Source organism: Chiloscyllium plagiosum, unplaced genomic scaffold, assembly GCF_037043375.1.
Source record: "Chiloscyllium plagiosum isolate Xiang-an unplaced genomic scaffold, Cpla_swu_hap1 HiC_scaffold_1, whole genome shotgun sequence".
Lineage (NCBI taxonomy): Eukaryota > Metazoa > Chordata > Chondrichthyes > Orectolobiformes > Hemiscylliidae > Chiloscyllium > Chiloscyllium plagiosum.
Genome location: NW_028270139.1, coordinates 63,304,793 through 63,326,345, shown reverse-complemented (window position 1 = coordinate 63,326,345; position 21,553 = coordinate 63,304,793). Strand labels below are relative to the sequence as shown.

Genomic DNA, 21,553 nt, shown 5'->3' with positions numbered 1-21,553 from the left:
TAAAGCCCATAGTGTCTGCAAATAATATTACAAAGGAACCTTGATTATCCAAATATCAATTATCCAAATATCGGATTATCCGAAGGAGATTTCGAGGGCCTGATAGAAACATTGCATCAAAAATGTGTTTCCAACACTGATCACGTCTTTTGTTCACACGGATTAAAAATGAACTTGCCTCACTGAAATACTGCCGAGAACAGTCCTGAACATCAATGGGACCCAGGCACCGTCCCCAGATGACTGACCACCTGCCCTCTCCCCACACTTTCCCTGGAGTTCTACACAGGTGTGTACCCTAATCCCACCCACCCCCCCCCCCTTCCCCAGATAATCTCTCCAACATTGACCTGCATAGGACAAAGGTGGAACCTATCAAATTGTTGCAGAAAAAATTTGTGTGTGTGTTTGTGCTGTTTAGAGACTCAGCTACCCCCCATTAGGCAGCAGCAGCAGCAGTCTTGTTGTTGGTGTCCAGTCTGGCTGCCCCAGAGAGAGGGTGAGGACAGATGGGGAGTGGGGGGGGTTGTGTTGGACAGGATTGGGGATACAGTGTTGGACAGGGATGGGGTTGGACGGGGGGTTGGGGTTGGACAGGGGGGGTTGGGGTTGGACGGGGTTGGGGGTTGGACTGGGCTGGGGGTCGGATGGGGGGGGCTGGGGTTGGATGTGGTTGGGGTCGGTGTTGGATAGGGATGGAGGTTGGACGGAGATGGGGTTGGACAGGAATGGCGGTTGGATGGGGATAGGGTTGGATGGGGGTTGGACGGGGATGGGGCTGCACAGGGATCTGGGATTGGATGGGGTTGGGATTTGGACGGGGATCTGGGATTGGACAGGGGATGGGTTGGATGGGGATGGGGGTTGGACGGGGATCTGGGATTAGACGGGGGTCTAGGGTTCGATAGGGATGGGGGTGGTACGGGGATGGGGTTGGACGGGGATGGGGTTGGACGGGGATCTGGGATTGGACGGGGGTCTGGAGTTGGATGGGGATGGGGGTGGGACAGGGATGGGGTTGGACAGGGATGGGGGTTGGCCGGGATGGGGGTTGGTCGGAGACCTGGGATTGGACAGGGGTCTGGGGTTGGATGGGGATTGCATGGGGATGGGGTTGAACAGGGATGTGGGTTGGACAGGGGTCTGGGGTTGGACGGGAATGGGGGTTGGACAGGGGGGCTGGCATTGGATGGGTTTGGGGCCGGAGGTAGGGGCGGTGTTGGACGGGATTGGGGGGCAGGCGGAGAGACAGGAGTTGGACAGGGTTGGGGGCTGAGTGGGGAATGGTGTTGGACAGGGTTGGGGGCTGGGTGGGGAATGGTGTTGGATGCGGTTGGGGGCTGGGTGGGGAATGGTGTTGGACGCGGTTGGGGGCTGGGTGGTGAATGGTGTTGGACAGAGTTGGAGGCTGGGTGGGGGGGCTGAGCTTGGGGTGGATGGGGGCGGTGTTGGACAGGGTTGGGTGGGTGGGCGTGGGGCGGTGTTGGACAGAGTTTGAGGCTGTGTGGGCTGCTGAGGTAGGGGCAGATGGGGGGAGGTGTTTGACAGGGTTTGGGGGTGGGCAGAGGGACGCGAGTTGAACGGGGTTGGGGGCTGGGCAGGGGTACGGTGTTGGATAGGGTTGGAGGGGTGGGCGGGGGGCAGAGGTTGGCGGGGTTGGGGGACAGGTGGGAGGGTGGGGGTTGGACAGGGTTTGGGTCGGGCAGTGGGGCCGGGGGTCATGTGCGGTATGCTGCTGCCTCGTCTCCTGAACAGGGAGCGGACATAACAGAAAACTCCGAGCCCCACAGGAGAGGCATAGAATCAATTAACCAAGTAATCAATTATCTCAACAAAATAGTGCCCGCCTATCTCGTTCGGGTAATCGAGGTTCGTCTGTATATATAATTTAACATTCCTACTCTGTATTTCTCCAATTAATGCCAATAATCCACAGGCCCTCTGTGAAATGTATGATGCATATCAAAATTAAATATCTTTCTACTGGGATAAGTTGAGAAAAGAATATTTCTCTCTGATCTGTAAATTGCTTGTATGTTAACATTTCCAAAAGTATTTTATTCACAGATTTTGGAGTGCCTTTGGATATTCAACATAAAACTACAGGAGAATTATTTGGACAAAAAATGCCGCATTGTTAAAAATGCTCCCAAACCTATTTGTCACCCTAATGTAGATCATTAATATTGTGATTAATAGATTTCTGCTAAGGGTCACAGAAGCTGATTTTGTGAAACAATACTGTGCAACTTTGTAAATGGACAAACAATGTCAAAGTCTCTGCCCTTTCATGGACAGGAAGTTGTTTATTCACTTTTTTTTCCATACTATAACCATGACTTGACAAAGTGGTGCCTAAAATAAAATATGAAGTTGAGTTCTCTTGAACTGTACTTAGTTGTCCAGGCAAATGTACAGTTACACAGACAGTTGAAATGTCCCATACATTGCAATTGCTCTATATAAGCAGATTTCACAATATCATTTCATGTTCCATGATACAGGAATTTAAAAAAAAGATATGTAGTTGTTCATTTAGATTAAAGTAAATGCTATTTGCTTTAACATTTTCCATGTTGGTCAAGACTAAGATAGAAAATTAAAGGATGGCTTATTCAAGCAAGGAATTGAGCAGTACAGAGACATATAGGCACTCTCCTCTCCTGGGATCTGGATTTGAATCCAGTGCCAATGTTTGAATTCCCATATGCAAAGGGAATATTGCAGGAGCCATGTGAAGTGAATTTCTTTAAGTAGATGCTGTTAAATAGGGGAAATAGGAACAATCCAGGAAATTATATAACAGTGAATCTCACATCGGTGGTTGGGAAGCTACTGAAGACAATTCTTAAGGATAGGATTTACATGCACCTGGGAAAGCATGGCCTAATTCGGGACAGTCAGCAGGGCTCTGTACAGGGCAGGTCACATCTTACTAACTTGATTGAATTTTTCAAGGAGTTGATGAAGGTGATCAATAAGGGTAGAGTAGTGGATGTTGCCTACATGGATTTTAGTAAGGCTTCCGACAAGGTCCTTCATAGTAAGGTTTAAGAAGCCTCATTGAAGATTAAGGTGCATGGGATTCACGGTGACTTGGCTGTTTGGATTCAGAATCGGCTTGTCCATGCAAGGGAGATGGTGGTGGTGGAAGGGTACTTTTCAGGCTGGAGGTCTGTGACTGGTGGGTGTTCCGCACTGATCTGTACTGGGACCTCCATTGTTTCTGATATGACTTGGATGAAAACGTAGATAGGTTGGTTAGTAAGTTTGCAGATGACACAAAGATTGGTGGAGTTGTGGGTAATGTAAAAAGTTGTCAAAGGATACAGCAGGGTGTAGATCAGTTGCAAATATGGGTGGAGAAATAGCAGATACAGTTTAATCTGGATAAATGTGAGGTGCTGCATTTTGGGAGATCAAATGTGAATAATAAGTATACAGTTAAAAACAGGACGCTGAACAGCACTGATGTACAGAGAGATCTTGGGGCTCAAATCCATAGCTCCCTGAAAGTAGCCATACAAGTAGATAGGGTGGTAAAGAAGGCCTATGGCATGCTTGTCTTTATTGGTCAGGGAATTGAGTACAAGAGTCAGGAGGTCATGTGCAGCTTTATAAGACTTTGGTTAGGGAACTCTTATTTCTGGATACCAGATTACAGGAAGGATGTACAGTCTTTGGAGAGGGTGCAGAAGCGGTTTATCAGGAAGCTGCCTGGATTATAGGGTTTGAGATATCAGGAGAGGCTAGAAAAACTTGGATTGTTTCCTCTGGAGTGGCAGAGGCTGAGAGGAGACTTCAAAGAAATCTATAAAATTGTGAGATGGATAGATAGGGTTGATGGTCAGAATCGTTTTCCCAAAATTGAAATGTCTAATACTGTGGGGTATGCATTTAAGGTGAGGGGGGGGGGGGGAAGTTCAAAGGAGATGTGAGGGACAAGTTTTTAACACAGACACTGGAACTTGCTGCCATGGGTAGTGGTAGAGGCAGATATGATAGGGATGTTTAAGGGACTTGTAGATAAGCACATGAATATGCGTGAAATGGAGGGACATGGACCAAGGCAGGCAGAAGTTTAATCTGGCAACAGCATGGGCTGAAGGGCCCATTCCTGTGCTGTTATGTTCTATGTTCCAGAACAGACTTTGGATGGTTTCTGCTAGGTCTATCCAATTAGCTTAATCCTACATTCTGTGGCTTAAAATCCACATGTGGCAGATATCTTGGCACATTTTAAAAATATTTATTCACTAGGGGATCATGAATGTCTCTGGCGATCCAGTATTATTGTCCCTCATTGCCCTTGAGAAGGTGGCGATGAGCTATCATCCTCAACTGCTACAGTCCTTGTGCTGTGAGTAGAGTCACAAAGCCCTTATGGAAGGAATTCCAAGATTGCGATCCAGCAATACTGAAGGAACAGCAATATATTTCCAATTCAGGATGGTGAGTGGCTTGGAAGTGAACTTGGTGCTCTCATGTATCTGCTGCCCTTGTGCTTCTAGACCAAAGTGATCGTAGGTTTGGAAGTTGCTCTCTAAGGATCTTTGATAATTTTCATTATCAGGGTGCAAATATATGTTTTTTGAAAGTTTACTCTGGCACACCATTTTTTTCTGCTTCTTCAAAATCTTGGTTTTCTTTGGCTGGATTCAATTTTTTTTCCAAGTCCTCAGGCTCACTATATTTTCTGTCAACTTTACATAACTCCTCTTTGATTCTAATACTACCTTAATTCCTGTTGTTAATCAGGGTTGCCACTTTTCCTTTTGAGTTATTTTACATGAAAGGAGTGTATTAACTGTATAAAAGGAATGTATATTTAACTGTGGTACTGGCATTCATTCCTTAATTAGCTCTTGCTATCCATTGCCATGGCTTTTAGTGAAACCACCCAGACTGTTGTAGCCAACTCATCTCTCATACCTTGGTAATGATTTGTTTGTTTAGATTAGGAACCTAGTCACAACATAACTCCAACCTTGATTTGTCAGTGTATCTGAGGTTAGTGAAGCATCCTTCACCTTGGTGGGAACTATAACACATTTTCAATGCTCATCAAAATGCCTGAGGGGCAACTGCTCAAATGCAAAGCCTCAAACAACATGCTTTTTGCCACAGCCTTTCATAGCACTTGTAAAAGGATTAAATGTTTCTAGAAAATTCCATAACAACTATAATCAATTTATCATCAAATTGTGCTAAAAGTAAAGGGAAAACCTGGAGTTTTTCACAAACTTGATTTCAAATTAATATATCATAAATTCTGTCAATTTTGTGAACAAATTAGGAACACAATTTTTTAAAGAAGTGTTTTGAGGTACATTTGTTTTTATTGTGTCTTAGATACAGTAAGTAATTCCTGGTTTAGGGGTTATCAGGTACAAGGAGGAACTGCAGGAATAATGGTTTATTTGGAGACTTTGGCACATGCTTGACAAGTCCAAACACAATTGTCTCTGCTTTCAAAAGGTTTACAGCAAACCGTATCACCTGTTGAGAAAAAAGTACAACAAAGGGATGGGGCTGTCTCCGATGCTGAAGCGAGCACTACAAGCTAATGTACTTCTCGTAGTCATTCAAATGTCGCATTCAGTGCTTCAATTGCTATTCTGACTGAAAACTACACCATGTTTGTTTTTATATTCATTCATGAATTGTGGGCAGTCTAGTTAGGTCAACTATTATTGATCATAATCAATGGTCTTTTGGAAATGACCAAGAACCACCTTCTTGAATTGCTTCCATCAATGCAGTGAAGTACAGTGAGCCTTGGTTGAATAAGTAGAAGCCTCAAGAGTTGCTGCAGTGCGTTATGTAGATAAAAGATACAGTAAACATCTTCAATGGTCAATTCTACTAATTCTGTCATGGACATCTGCAACTCCATCTGGCTATTTTATGAGCACTAGGTTAAACACTTGCTAGCTCATCCAACGCACCCACAGGCTCAGTCTCCCAGGCATGCTCTTCAGCACCTTGCCAGTTCTGTCAGTAGTAGTTTTGTCTGAGAAATCTTAGCGATGCACACTGAAGTACTCCACCAAGAGCGCATTCCATGCCTTCACTACCTCAAGTGTTGCTTCTAAATTCTGTTTGAAGTGGTGGAATATGGATTCATCAGTTGAGGGTGTGTGGGAGGTGCGACACTAGGTGGTATTCTTGCTCACGTTTGACCTCATAGCATGAGACCTCAAAGGATCCAGAGTCAATGTTGAGAATACCCATAACATCTACCTCCTGCTTGTATATGACAGCGCCACTACCTCTGTTTGGACACATCCAGTGAGCAAAACATACTCAGTGGTGGTGATGAATAGTCCTATTCTCTAAATCAGACTTCAGGCTGTTCCTTAAGCAATTTGTAGGACAGCTATCTTAGTTCCTCCCTAGATATCAGTCAGAATAACTTTACAGGGTTGACAGAGCTGGAATGTTTTGACATTACTGCTGTTTCATACAACTGCGTTCTGTAGCTTGTACACAGATTGCAGAAAAGTTAAAAGTCAACCACATCTGGTGTAGGTGTGGAGTCACATATGGATCAGACCAGGTAAGGATGAAACGGTAACAATTCTCTTAGCCTTAGTGAACTGGCTGGGTTTTTACAATGAATCATTGCCATTACTAGGAGTAGCTTTAATTCTAAATTAAATTTTTAATGTATTGAATTTAAGTTTCAGCTGCCCACTTTTGGGAGGTTGGAATCCATGGCCTAGAAGTATAAGCCTGAGATTTGGATTACTGGTCTAAGAGCATTACCTATATTTCACCACATCCCCAGGGGCTTTTTAAAAATTAATTCCTATTTGACCATAGCAGGTAAGTTGGTTGCCTGACAATACAGTGGTCATTGTTCCTGTGACTAGCTTTTACAATTTCAGATTTATTCAGTTGATTGAACACAAACTCTCCCAGTACCCCCCCATCCCCCCTCTTCCCGTTGTGATTTTATTGAGTTTCTGGGGTTTAAGTGCTGGATTACTAGAAAAGTAACATTACCACTATGTTATAATTGCCTGATATAGTTCACCAATGGCTGCAAAGCACTTTGAAACAGACTGACAGGCTACAATTCATTACATCAATTCTTTGTTTCAAACGCTTTACCCTTAGCAACCAATGTACTAATAACTGATGCCCTCCATCTGACTATGTGAAGTAGCACCAATTCTAATCTCATTGCTTTTCGATAGCATTTAGTAAGTGAAATGTGTGGGCAATATATAAACACACTGATCTCAGATCCTGAACCAGATGGCTGTGCAAATATTTAGAATCTAACTTAGTTAAGTGTAATGTGCATGGAGATTCATTAAATCAATATCAATTAGAAGATTGAGGTCAATTAATAATATTTGATGAGTCCAAGTGCCGACCTTGGCACAGATTGTTTACTACTACCCCTTCCTGGGCGACAAGATAAAAATGGCATATAGTATTAGGTGGCAGATATTACTGTGAACAGTTAGTCAAATAAGGTGTCAAAGAGTAAGTGTAGTAAATGGTGTTAAAACAGTTCACATTGTATAATGTTTCAAATCAAAATTACCAGTTACCACTGTCATGTACTTAAAGTATTTATGTAAAAATTATAACTTCCTATTATACAAAGGCTCTCACAACGTCAGGACATCCAGAATATTTCAATGAGTTACTTTTGAAATAGTCACTACTGTATTTGACATGTAAATTTCCAAATGGCAAATGACCAGACAGTGGCCTGGTAATTTATGCATAACCATCAGTGGAGGAGCCATTATTTGCTCATCTGAATGGTGAGGCCAGGAAACCAGTGAGCTGAGGAGACACAAAGAGCTTGCTGGCCTCAGGGCAACACGTTTAGACAACAAAATCACCAACAGACCCTGGGTCCCTTCACAGACAAACATTTTCAGCAGATGAATTTTTTAAACCTTTCTCAATGCAATTGGAACAGTGTGCTCTTTTTTCCCATTAAATTGGGCTTTGCAATTTCAATAATATCTTTAGGATGGATCATGAATGGCTGCATTTCTTGTCCTAACCAGTTAGCTATATTGATATAAAGGTAAAAGTTGACCAAGACAGAAAATAGAGATTAAAATCTCCGGATACAGACAAAAACTCCAGTTCCTTGCTGCAAGTTGTTTTCCTGTGAGATGGTGCAGATATCTGAACCCATTTCCCAACATATGGATCTAGCCTGAATGCTTTAAATTGTGACCTTTTCCATAAGACCGGAAGAGGTAGGAACAGAAATAGGCCATTCATTTCATTGGATCTGTTCTGCCATTCAATAAGGTCAGAGTTCATTCGATAATCTTCAATGACGCTCTCCTGACTTTGCCACATAACCCTCAATCCCCATATGGATTAAAACATTGTCTGTATCTTTGAGGGTTCACTTGGGGCTCTATGGTCCTAAATGCTCCAACAAGTACACAACCCCTCTGCAACTACTCTGTGCAGCCCTCTAGGAATCCTGAATGTTTCAATAAGTTCATCTTTCAATTCTTCTAAACTCCAGTGAGTACAGATCCAATCCACTCAATCTCTCCTCATAAGACAATCCTTACATAGTTGGGATAAACCTAAATAACTGCCTCCAATTCCAGTATATATTTCCTTAGAATAAGAGAATCAAAACTGCTGACGATATTTTAGACATGGTCTGACTACTGCTTGTATAATTTTAACAAGACCTCCCTAATGTTACACTCCATTCTCTTTGAAATAAAGACCAACATTCCATTTGTCTTCCCCAACACCTGCAGTATGCTAGCAATTTCCAATTTGTGCATAAGAACTCCCAAATCCCACTTTGCTGCAGCCATCTCCAGTCTTTCTCCATTTAAAAACAAAATTTGGCTCTTTTATTTTTCTTTCATTCATGCATAACCACACATTGACAAGTGCATACTCACCCACTTAACCTGTCTATATCTCTCTCCAGACACTTTGTAGCACCCTCAACATTTGCCTTCCCAGCTATTTCTGTGTCATCCACATACTTGGTGATAGTCCATCTACTTGCCACACCCACATCATTAATACATTATAAATAATTGTGGCTTCAGTACTGACTCTGTGGCATTCTACTAGTTACAGTTGCCATTCTGAAAAGTCCCCCTTCACAGAATCATCGAATCGCAGAATCAGTACAAAACAGGCCCTTCGGCTTGAGTTTGTACCAAGTCTTATCCCAACTCTCTGGCTGTTGTTAGTTAGTCAATTCTCTATCCATGCTAATATCTTACACTCAACACCATGGGCACTTATTAAGCATCCTCATGTGCAGTACCTTCTGAAAATGCCTTCTGGAAATCCAAATATGCTACATCCACTGGTTTCCCTTTATTTTTCCTAGCTGTTACTGCTTTAAAGAATTCTATTTGATTTTTCAGGCTTGATTGCCCTTTTAGTTCTCTTAGAGGCAAAAAAAAACTGCAGATGCTGGAATTCAAGGTAGACAAGGAGGAAGCTGGAAGAACACAGCAAGCCAGACAGCATCAGGAGGTGGAGAAGTCGATGTTTCGGGTATAACCCTTCTTCAGGACTGGGTGTGGGTGTGGAGAGAGCTGCAGATAAAAGAAGGTGGGTGGTGACGGTGAGGTGGGGATAGGTGAAGCCAGGTAGACGATACGACCTGGTTGGTCAATGGAAGGAATTAATCTGGTTGGTAGCAGGAATGGTCAATGAGAGGAATGGGAGGGGGAGGGGCTGGGAAGGGAGGTTATTTGAAATTGAAGAACTCAAATTGGTGGGGAGAGTGACCTGAACCAAGGATTGGCGAAGGGAATGGTCCTTGTGGAAGGCAGTGTGGGGTGGGTAGGGGAATATGTTCTTGCTGATGGGGTCTAGCTGGAGATGCAGAAGTGTTTAAGGATGATGCATAGCATGCAGAGACTGATGGGGTGGTAGGTGAGGACAAGAGGACTCTATCTTTATTGCATTTGGAGGCGGGGGGTTTTGAGAAGTGGAATGGGGAATGGAGGTGGTGCAGTGGAGGGCTGTCTGGATGACAGAGGGAGGAAAAACACTGTTCAAAATAGGTGGACATCTGGGATGCTTGGGAATGGAATGTCTCCTCATTCAAGCAGGTGTGGGCTGGAGTTCTTGCTGGATACTGGGTGAGAGGACGTATAGTTGAGGTAGTTGTGAGAGTCTGTGGGTTTGTAGTAAACGTCCATCTGGAAACTGTCACTGGAGATGGAAATGGAGAGATCAAGAAAGGCGTCTAAGTTGGAGTTGGTGAGGACAAGGGGGACCTGTCTTTAGTAGGGGAGGAGGTCGAAACATTGACATCTCCACCTCCTAAGCTGCCGAGCTTGCTGTGTTCTTCCAGCCTCCTGCTTGTCTACCTTTCAGTTCTCTGGACTGCCAGTTTGGAATGTGGAGTGATGCTAACAGTGTGGCTTCAATCCCTGCACTGGCCGAAGTTACCATGATGGACTCTCCTTCTCAAACTCTTCCCTTGTCTGAGGTGTGGTGACTTCAGGTTAAATTCACCACCAGTCATCGCTCTCTAATGAGACAGCAGCTCTCTAGTTTGCTAGGACCATAGCAACTCTACATTTACACCTTCCTACTGATTCTGCTTAATTATATTATGCAATTCTCAATATTCTGCTATTACTTTTTAACAAAAGAATTTAACAATTGATTTATAATAAATCAATGGATTTCTTTGAAGAGACATCCAAACTAGTGAGGTGGTCAAAAAAAAGCTGGTATTGCTCATGCAAAGCAGGTTGACAGACAGAACGCATATCTTTTAAACTTTATGATTAGATTAGATTCCCTACAGTGTGGAAACAGGCCCTTTGGCCCAACCAGTCCCCGCCGACCCTCCGAAGAGTAACCCACCCAGACCATTTCCCTCTGACTAATGCACCTAACACAATGGGCAATTTAGCATGGCCAAATTCACCTCAATTGCACATCTTTGGACTTCTTATTTAATATTCTCTATTTTAAGAAGACTTCTATAGTTTATAAATTGGCAAAAAGGTTATACTTGCTGGAATAAGTCTCCAGGAGGCTTTCAGGCAGAAATTTTGGTACATCCACAAAGCAGCTTGGGCAGACTACACAGGGTCTGAGAGGAGAAAGCCAGTTAATTTGACCATTTAGTTGTGGACATTAAAGGTGAAGACTGCATACGAAGCCCTTAGCATAACAATTCTGCAAGAGGAATTTAAAAACTAACTCTGTCCAGTTGTATGATCCTACAGAGAACCAGAAGGCCTCAACAAACGGCAGCTGAGATGGCTTCTGATCATGGGCCAGTCCACCAATTCCAACCCTTTATCTGTCACCCCCAGCAGTTTGATAGAAAGTGGGAGGGTAAAGGAAGGCAAGTAGCTAGGGGCCAGAATGAACAATTGGGAATGCCCTGAGATCTCCACAAGGGAGGTGCTGAGGTTGGAAATGTTGCCCAACGTCTATTTGTTTCCAGTCTCACTGACTGGGATATATTTGTGCAGATTGCTGTAAGTTGCTGAGTATATATAGAAATTATCAGGATACATTAGGTTGGTGCAAAGAAACAAGTCCTAACTGAGAGTACATCAGACCACGTTGTGACTCTAACTGCAGCTGAGGCAAGGTACAATCACTGCTGAGTCTTAAGGATGTGCACAAGATAGTTTGAGAGTTACAGGGAAAGTAACTCTTTATTCCTTACATAATATAAATAAATCAGCTATACTGTATTTAACCAGAAAATAACTGTTTATTACAAACTAATCAACTTTAATCATCGAGCAGACCCCAATCAGTCAACAATGTTTCCAAACTAAACTCAATAGCAATAACTTATCACCCTTAAATGTAAACTGTACCCTTCTTAAATACCCCCTTCCCAAATGGACTGACACACAAAGACAGTCAAAACATTAAGGGTAGACACAAAATATCGAGGAAATTATTTGATAACACTAACCTGGAGAATAGGATTCAATGAGATGATTTCTTTCACTTCCTTTCAACTCATTGATGTCACCAAAGGTTTCTTTTGTGAAGTGATGTTCAGTTTTTCATTTGTTGGGTAGAATTTTCCTTTCCATGTCTGTGAAGGGGTTTTATCCTCATCCAATGGGAGATTTGCAGAGGAAGGTCAGTAGAAGCAAGCTAGATGTTACTGGTGACTTTCTGTTAAAACCACACTGGGGAAAGAGATTCTGATGCTTTTTCTTTGAAGGCTAGATGTTTCTGCTAGAATGGTCCCACACAAGCCATGGTCACCTGGTTAGCAGCCAGTTAAAATGATGTCACCAAGCAACCATCAGCACCCCTCTGTCTGCTTTCACTCTCACTGCTCCAGAGACAGATAACATTGCACACAACTCACAATGTGCTCCAGTAAATATGATTTTGAAAACTATAGCCATCCCTTTGTATCAGTTCCTTGGTTTAAAGCAGTATGTTCCTTTTTTAAGTCGGCTGTTCAGAAATGAATGAAATAAAAAGATGCAGGTCCTTACAGCAGCAACCCGGAGACGGCCGTCCCACCATTTGGAGAACTGGCAGCTGAACAACCTGAACAGTGTGACCTGAAGCAGTGGCCATTCTGGGACTGCAAACTGTCACAAAGCTGGCCCTTTTTTCTAAAAGCTGTTCGTTTTCTCCAAGATACTGTGTCCTTGTTTTTTATATCAAAGGGGTGGTAAACTGGGCAGGCTCTGAAACGGCTGGGTTTGGTACAGAGATAAAAGGCCTTTTTGTTTATCTGTAAACAGATGAGTCTATAGGCCAACGCTTTTATGTTTTTAGAAGTAACCTGTGTAAGTCAAAGGGGCGTGGCCAGCTTTCTAGCTGAGCAGTTCAGTCCAGAACTAGTTGGGAGATCGGCTGTGGGCGGTTTGGAAACAGACTGCGAGACTCTCTCTCTCTCCTTCCACCCTTCTCACTTTGACTTGTTCCATTTTTACTGTGTTTAAGGGGGTTTGCTTATTGGGACTGTTGTGTATATTCAGAACAGCATAAATAAGTCTAGTTTGGAAAGACTGAGTTCTGTAGGGATTCTTTATTCTGTTGTGCTTCATAGCGTAATTTTGTGAATAAAGTTTTGTCTGTTTTAAAACCTGGCAGTCAACCTAGCTAACTTACATCCGGGTAATTTTCACTATACACTTACTGAAACAAATTGCAAAGTTATAGTCTGGGCTGCCTGGTTAAGAATGTTTTGAGTGGTCTGGCCTAATCCATAACAAAACAAAGTAAAAGGTGCAATTAATGGATGATACCCTCACATCTAATGTGATCTGGAGATGTCAAGGTGGGTCAGGCTGCCCCTCTGATAGGGACCTCTATGTGGACCACAAAGTACAGCTGATAGAGCATGCAACTGATAGTTATATCTTAATTATTTTACTCAGAAGAAGTCTTGAACTGCGTGCAAGTGACCTTTGTGGATCAGTGTGTTTCCCATCCAACGAAAGAGGAAGCAGAATGGGATCGAGCTCTGGATAGTGCAGAGTGAGCATGCTGGCATCAGATTTCAAACAGTTACAAGAAAGAATAAAAAAACCTATAAAAATACTTAACTGGAGGAAGGATAATTTTACTAAGTTGAAAAGAGATATGTTCCAGGTGGGTGAAAATTGAAAGGCGATAGGCAAAATGAATAAATTAACAGTGGAAGACCTTCAAGCGGAAATGCTTATATACAGAGTAAGCGTATTTGTGTGAAGGTGGATAGAAGGACATACAAAGTGTGAGCTCCCTAAAAACTGATTAAAATGAGACAGAAATAAAGAGAGACACAGAGAAAAGGAGGCTTATCAAACAAGTAAGCTTCATAATGTAAGAATGAATGAAAATGCAGGAACTACGGAGGCAATCTGCACCACCGAATTGAGAGGCAAAGTGAAATATGACAATCGTCATTGGCAATCACTTGCTAACAAGTATGATTGTCCATCTAAGACATGCCATGTCACTGGTCACGCATCAATCATCGATTAAAGGTAAAAGTGAACCTCAAGGTCTTTGATAAATACATTAATAAGAAATAGGTAGTTAAAGGAAGGGTTGGACAGGTTTGGGACCAAAAAGGAGGTCTTCTTTGTGAAGGTCGAGTGCATGTCCAAGATATTAAGTGAGTGCATTGGCAGCATCCCCTACTTTAGTGAAGACAGATGGAATGTGTCAGTAATGCAGCAGCCATGGTCATAACAGGTGGGATCATAACAGATAAAGAGGAAGTCTTAAAAAGTTGGCAATCTTCAAAATAGAAAGATGACTTCACCCAGATGAAATGCATGCTGGATTTCTGAGGATGCGAAGGCTGCAATTGTAATGGTCCAGGCCACAGTTTTCCAATCCTCCATGGATTTGGGGATGGTGCCAGTGGATCGAAGGATTGAAAATTTCACACTCTGGTTTAAAAAGTGAGAGAGAGATAAAACAAATAACAAGTCTGTCAGCCAATCGTGAGTGGTGGGGAAATCTCTAGGGACAAAATTAGTTAGCTTTAAGAAAAGTACAGGCCAACAAACGAAAGTCAACACTCCTATGCCCTTGCAATTAAAAGTACAGTGGCAGCTTAGATACAAAATTAACTAAGGGACAAAAAACAGAGAAGTGAATGGTTCTTTTACAGATTGGAGGGGATATATAGTGATGTCCCCAGGAGTTAGTATTATCATCGCTGCTGTTTATAAAAAAAGAATGAAATGGACTTGGATAGACAGAACTAATTGTGAAGTTTGCAGTGATATAAAACTCAGATATGTGGTAAATCCTGAGGAAAATAGCAACAAACTGCTACAAAGTGACTTGGTGAAAAGGACAGAGACATAGCAGGTGACATTTAATGCAAAGAGGTGTGAAGTGATGCGTTCTGATTGGAAGAATGGGAGAGGTAATAGAAAATAGAGGTTACAACTTTAACGTTGGTACAAGAACCATGGGAAACCTGGTTTGTTTGCAAATCTTTGAAAGTGACAAATTCAGAAGGCTGTTAAAATATGTGGGATTCTTGATTTTATTAAATGAATATATAAAAGCAAGAAAGTTAAGCTGAATCTTAAAAATTACAGAAGAAGCATTGCGTTGTGTTCTGGGCATTAATTTTTTGCAAGAATGACAAGGTGTTAGAGACAGTGCAGCAAAGATTTACTGGAATGTAGGAATATAATGAGGAATAATATCTTCAAACTGTGTGGATACACTAAACTGTTCTCTTTGGAGCAAAGAAGGTCAAGAGGCCATTTGATAGAAAAGTTAAAATAATGACGGGTTCCAGTAGAGTAAATAAAGAACAGCTTCTTTGAGTGCCGAAAGTGACAGTAACCAGATAGTACAGATTGAAGGTGAATCATAAAAAAATCAGAAAGAACACATGAAAAATATTTCTTTCCACAGCAAGTAACTGTGATCTGGAATAGATGCCTGCCATGGTGGTAGGAGCAGATGAATAGGTGACATGCAAAAGAAAACTGGTTAAACCTGTCAAGGGAAAAGTATCCAGGACCAAGGGGATAAGAAGGCAGACGGGATTAACGTAAGATAACACTTCAACCACCCTCTCCCACTCCGCCATGGACATGCAGGTCCTGGGCGTCCTCCATCGCTACTCCCTAACCACCCGCCACCTGCAGGAAGAATGCCTCATCTTCTACCTCAGGATCCTCCAACCCCACAGCATCAATGTGGATTTTGCCTGTTTCCTCATTTCCCCTTCCCCCCACCTTATCCCAGTTCCAACCTTCCAGCTCAGCACTGTCATCATGACCTGTGCCACCTGTCCATCTTCCTTCCCACCTCTCCGACCTTTCACCCCCACTTCCATCCACCTATCACACTCCTTCTTCCTGGCCCCACCCCCTCCCGTTTATCTCTCCACTCCTGAGGCTCCCAGCCTCATTCCTCATGAAGGGGTTTTTGCCTGAAATGTTGATTTTCCTGCTCCTCGGATGCTGCCTGATCTGCTGGTGTGTTTCCAGCACCACACTTTCGACGTTTACATAAGAGTTTACCATAAGGGCTGGATGGGCTGAATAGCATCTTTCTGTGCTGCATCATTCTGTGATTCTATGATGTAAAGAATGGTTCTAAAATGGTCAGTTTTTAATCAACTAATAAATAGTTCAGAATCTGCTCACTTTTCTCCATGTGAGGAGTTAAAGATACAAAGTAATAACTCCAGTGTTGTTTTAATTCATCCATACTGTGCAAACTGAAAATGAAAATCATTCATCACAATATTTGAAAGAACCTGGCTTAATCTGACAGACTGTTTTCATGATTACATCATCCAAGTGATATTATCGTTTCTACCCACTCAGTTCTCCAGACTGAAAGGCTTCTCTCTCTGTTATATCCATCACAATTACCAGAGAGAAGAGACACACTGCAGAAGAACTCAAGACATTAAAACTGACATCCTAAAATGTAAGCTTAAATTGAAATACACCGATGCAGAATGGCACACTAGACAAGGAAACTAACTATTAGCAGAAAAACAGAAATAAGCTTGTAACATTTTAATTACAATAACAATGACAGATGTTAAAATCAATAGTACCTGAAATTGGCACAGAAAGCACAATGTACTGCTAGTCAGTGCCCAGAATGATGTCAGCAGCATGCAACTTCCATAACGTTTACTAATTGCAATGATACTGCTGCACAGTGCAGTGATAATTCTACTGTTGAGTGGCTGTACCCTTTAAGACCATCCAAGCCAGCCTACACTACTTCAGTGCTCAGTGCACCCCTGAAGACAGTGGGACTATTAGCGTTTGAGGTTAAGGCCAATGAATTTACCTGCATATACCACCTCATTGCATCTGCTGATCGATCCATTTAGCAAAGCCCCTTCACTCATCCAACAACAGTTTCACAACCACGGTGCATACCTCACATTTATATTTCACTCTCGCTCATGTAGCCCTGCTAAATAAAACAACTGGAATGACCAGCACTGAGTTAATGCCCTGAAACAAGGCAAAATAATTGAGGATGAATGTCTAAAATTTTCTGCTGGCGACACAGCTATTATTTCAAGCTATGTGGGAGTTGCTTATGGGGACTCTGCAGAATCCACATTGCAGCAGGCTCCATACGAATTATCCAGGAAATTGAAGATTCCACTGGGAAATGACCCTGCACTTGGAATCCTCTGAAAGTAACCACTTAAATCAGAGAATTCAGAGGGTTCTGATGAAATTAATACATAGCTACTCAGGAAAGCTCAGGCTATGAAGTACAAAATTTAATTTTAAAATACTATTTAACAGAACCTTTATGCGCACACACACACACTAATCTGACAATCCTCTCTCTCCCACCAGGACCCGAGAACTTTTCCCCCTGCTCCACACAACCTTCCACTTTATCCATGCCCCACATTCCCATGCTCCATACTCCGCTATTAGGAAGGTTTCTCTGTGGAATTCATAACTGGGGAGACTTCAACATGATCAGTCACAGGTCCACAAAGATAATGAGTTAACCTGGAGAACAGTGTTATATTGAAGGAACTCAGACTTACTGTATGATGAGATAGTCAGCAACAAGAGGATGAAATTTGTTTCTGGGGCCGAGTTGAAATTTTAACGATATACATGTCCCAAAATTTTTATCTTATTGTAATTTTTATGTAGCTAGAAACGTCTGTGCCTTTTTCATTGGCAACCTGACCAGCTGCCAGAATTATTCTCTGTGTGAATAATTGTCATCATCACTGCTATTTTGAATAGGTGCAGATATTATAATTAATTTAATTGTTCTGGAAACTTTAGTGTGGCATTAAAAAACTAGCATAGCTCACTAATGACATAAATTTCTAGACCTTTTACCTGATAGTTGCCATACAATCACATGTCTTCCAGAAAAAAGGGTGTTTATTTAAATAATTAATATGAATTTACTTGTTGAAACATGAAAAATAAGCCAGTCAGTTACAAAGTTACAATTTATCCAAATACTTCGAGAACGTAATAAGACAATATAAATGGATGTCAAAAAACTAAGTGGATCTAGAGGGAATTAAAGATTTGTGAAATGTTGTTTTGCTCCATCCTTTCAGGGGGTGTGGGAATCACAGGCAAGACAACATTTGTTGCTCATCCCAAAGTGCCTTTGAGCTGAGCCATTTTCAAAACCAGTTAAGAGTCAACCATATTGCTGTGGATCTGGAATCACATGGACGCCTAACTGGGTGATAGATTTCCAAAAGAACATTTCTGAGCCAGATGAGTTATCAGGACAATTTACCATAACTGCTGCTGTCACCATTCCTGAGGCAGCTTTATCTTACAGATTTGATAATGGATTTTAAATTCCACCAGCGACTGAGGCAGGAATTGAATCCCCTTCACCCACAGCACTAGTCTGGGTTGCTGGATTGCTGACATTATCACAATGTCATCATCTCCTATTTCATTGACTGGGCTACAATGGCACTAATCTTTTGTTGCGTTATGTAAAGCTAGAATGGAGTATATCTACAAGAGACATGCTCATGACATCATCACTATATTAAGACATATGACCAAATGGAATAAAGGCATCAGGGTCCACCTTAACTAGGGCTACTTGAAGCATAATACACTTACCAATTGTACCCATTGAATCGTTGGGTGCAGCATTCCCTGATCCCTAGTTCTTATGTTATCAGATTTAATGTAAGCATTGTCTCATCAGTTACAAATACCCTGCTGAAGGCAGAATTCCACATCACAGTGGATGATCATTATTGCAGCATGGTTTAAGCAGGCAGCAACTTCTGCGAAAAGAATCACAATGACAGACCTTTGGAGTCTTCACTGAATATCAGACAGCCCTGGACTTCACAGTATTCAGAAAATTAACAACAACATCAATTTCTGTGAGTACAAACCACAGACAGGAGGCAGACTGACTGTCTTTCTGCTAAACTCTGAGTCCTCACAAACTTGTCGCCCTGTCCCTCTTCATTTCAAAGACAGAACCAACAGCTTCCTTTCCTAATTAGAAGTCAAAAGGGTTTGTACAACCCTAAAGATGAAAAAGAAATGGCAGTCAAAGGATACCCTCAGTTTAAATTCAGAACCTCAGGAATGAAGTTCCAACTGCTAAAACACTAAACACACTTCTTAGTTCTTAGAGCTAAAGGGATCAAAGAATATGGGGCGAAAACAGAACAGGGTACAGAGTTAGATAATCAGCCATCTTTCAAAAATGTACTTTTCTCACTTACAACAGCGAATCTGCATAAAGAGCCTGGTTGGTTCTGCCATTTTAACTCTCTTTTCCTGGGTGAGAACTGAGTGAGGCATGCAGAACATCATCATATCTTTTTTTTGGCATGAACACCATCTAGTGGCTGAAACATGCCACTACAAGCTTGTATAACTAAAACGCACAGTCCCAAAGTTATTAAACCTCAGCTGGCAGTTATTTTCATGGCCACCTCCTTTAGTACTGTTGCATGCAGATAATCAGGCCTGGGGGATTTATCAGATTTCAGTTCTACTCATTTCTCCAACACTTTTTTTCCAACTTATTTCCTTCAATTCCTCCTTCCCTAAAAATATTTGCTTCCCCAGCACTTCTAGATGGTATTTGTGCCTTCTTCTGTGAAGACAGAAGTAGTTGTTGATATCCATGCTATTTCTTTGCTCTCCATTTTTAATTTTCCCAATTCAGACTATAAGGGGCCTACATTTTTCCTCATGAATCTTCTTCTTTGTAAATACTTAAGCTGGTTTTTAAAACTTTATTCACCCATGGGACATGAGTGTCGCTGGCTAGGCCAGCATTTATTGCCCATCCCTAGTTGCCCTTAAGAAGGTGGTGGTGAGCTGTCTTCTTGAACTGCTCCAATCCATGTGCTGTAGTTAAAGCCACGTTGCTGTTAGGGAGGGAAGTCCAGGATTTTAATTTAACATTGAAGGAACACCAATATATGTCAAAGTCAGAATGGTGAGTGGCTTGGAGGGGAACTTGCAGTTGGTGGTTTTCCCGTATATCTGCTGCCCTTGTCCCTCTTGATGGAAGTAGTTGTATCTCGGGATCTTTGGTGAATTTCATTATTATGGACTATTTGTATGTTTCTTGAAATTTTACTTTCGTGCTCTATTTTTTGACTGCTTCATCAACCTCTCGGTCTTGCTGAATTCTAAAAATTGCCTAGTCCTCAAGTTTGCTACACTTTTTTGGTCAACTTTATTCAACTCCTCATGAATTTAATTAAAGTCTTAATTTATTTTGTTAATCACTGTTGAGCACTTCTCCTATTGTGTTCTTTTACCTGATAGAAATGTACTAATTGTATAAAAGGAATGTATATTTAACTGTAATGTAAACATTTATTCCTTAAATATTAACTATTGCCTTTCCACTACAGTATCTTTTAATGAAATCACCGAGTGTACTGCAGCCAACTTACCTTTCATATGTTCTTAGGGATTTGTGTGTTTACATTTAGGAACCTAGTTTTTTTAATGGATTCCTGCACTTTCCATCCCAATGAAGAATTCTATATTATTAAATTAAGGACATCTCACATCAAGGTTATTAACTAACCTCTTCTCATTGCTTAAATCTTGGATAGCCAGCCCCTGAGTTTGCTTAATCAACTGAAATTGAACCATTCATAAGGTAAATCTGTTATACTTTAGCCATAGCCAGAGGGAACAGTAGCAATCAGCAATTGCTGTGTCTGAAGAACTACAAGAGATGGAAAAGGCAATTATTCAGGAATGTCCTGATTGAATTAAAGAAGTTCCTGACAGCATTGGTTAACTTTGCTCACACAGAGGTTAACTTAGTATATTACAGTAAGTCATTTTCAAGGATGAACAAGTTCTAGTATCAAAATTATGCCAAGGTATCATGTACATGTTACACAGTATGCATTGTATTGAACATACTAGATGTTTTATGAATCTGTGTACTGGCCAGCAATGAATCACAGGATATTAAACAAGTTGTGATGCATATGAGGCATGCCAAACACCATGGCGGGGAGGAGGGGGGGGGGGGGGGGGTGGGTGGGGGGGGGGGGGGGGGGGTGCTAGGGCTGGGTAGTATTATCACTGGGCTGTTAATCCAGAGACCTCGGTGATGTGCTGGGGACCCAGATTTGTATCCCACCACAGCTGATGGTGGAATTTGAATTCAATTAAGATCTGGAATTAGGAGTCTAAGATAACCATGAATCCATTGCCGATAGTTGGAAATGTCCCTGTGGTTCATTAATGTCCTTTAGGGAAGGAAACTGCCATCCTTACCTGGTCTGGCCTACATGTGACTCCAGAGCCACAGCAATGTGGTTGACTTTTAACCACTCTCTGGGCAATTAGGGATAGGTAATAAATGCCAGCAAAGCTTCCATCTTGCAAATGAATAAAAAGCAACATCAGAACTGGAAGGAACCCTTACATCCACACAATGTTTCATCCTTTTCTTGGATGAGAATAGCAAGGTATTTGTTTACAGTGCATGGGTAAGATTACATTCTCAACCCAGATTACTTCTTCAAATTTTCCATACTTCAACAACCTAGCAATATAACAACTAAAACCATTGCAGATACATTGAGAACTTTTTCAAGTTTACTTGGACTGCCAGA

General features: G+C 41.8%; 1 protein-coding gene across 5 annotated transcripts in view; it reads right to left on the bottom strand.

Annotated features, from left to right (window-relative positions):
- The window catches only part of nwd2 (NACHT and WD repeat domain containing 2), a 124,033-nt gene that overhangs the window by 90,706 nt on the left and 11,774 nt on the right, over positions 1-21,553 (bottom strand). The window contains exon 1 of one of the 5 annotated variants that reach the window (XM_087987102.1): positions 19,178-19,205. The exons of 3 other annotated variants lie outside the window; for them this stretch is intronic. In XM_087987102.1, the coding sequence (XP_087843228.1) occupies positions 19,178-19,193 (16 nt within the window). In that variant the 5' untranslated portion in view covers positions 19,194-19,205. Of the gene's footprint in view, positions 1-11,932; positions 12,057-19,177; positions 19,206-21,553 lie in introns of those variants that run through there. One more of the 5 variants, XM_087987114.1, reaches the window with a different exon arrangement.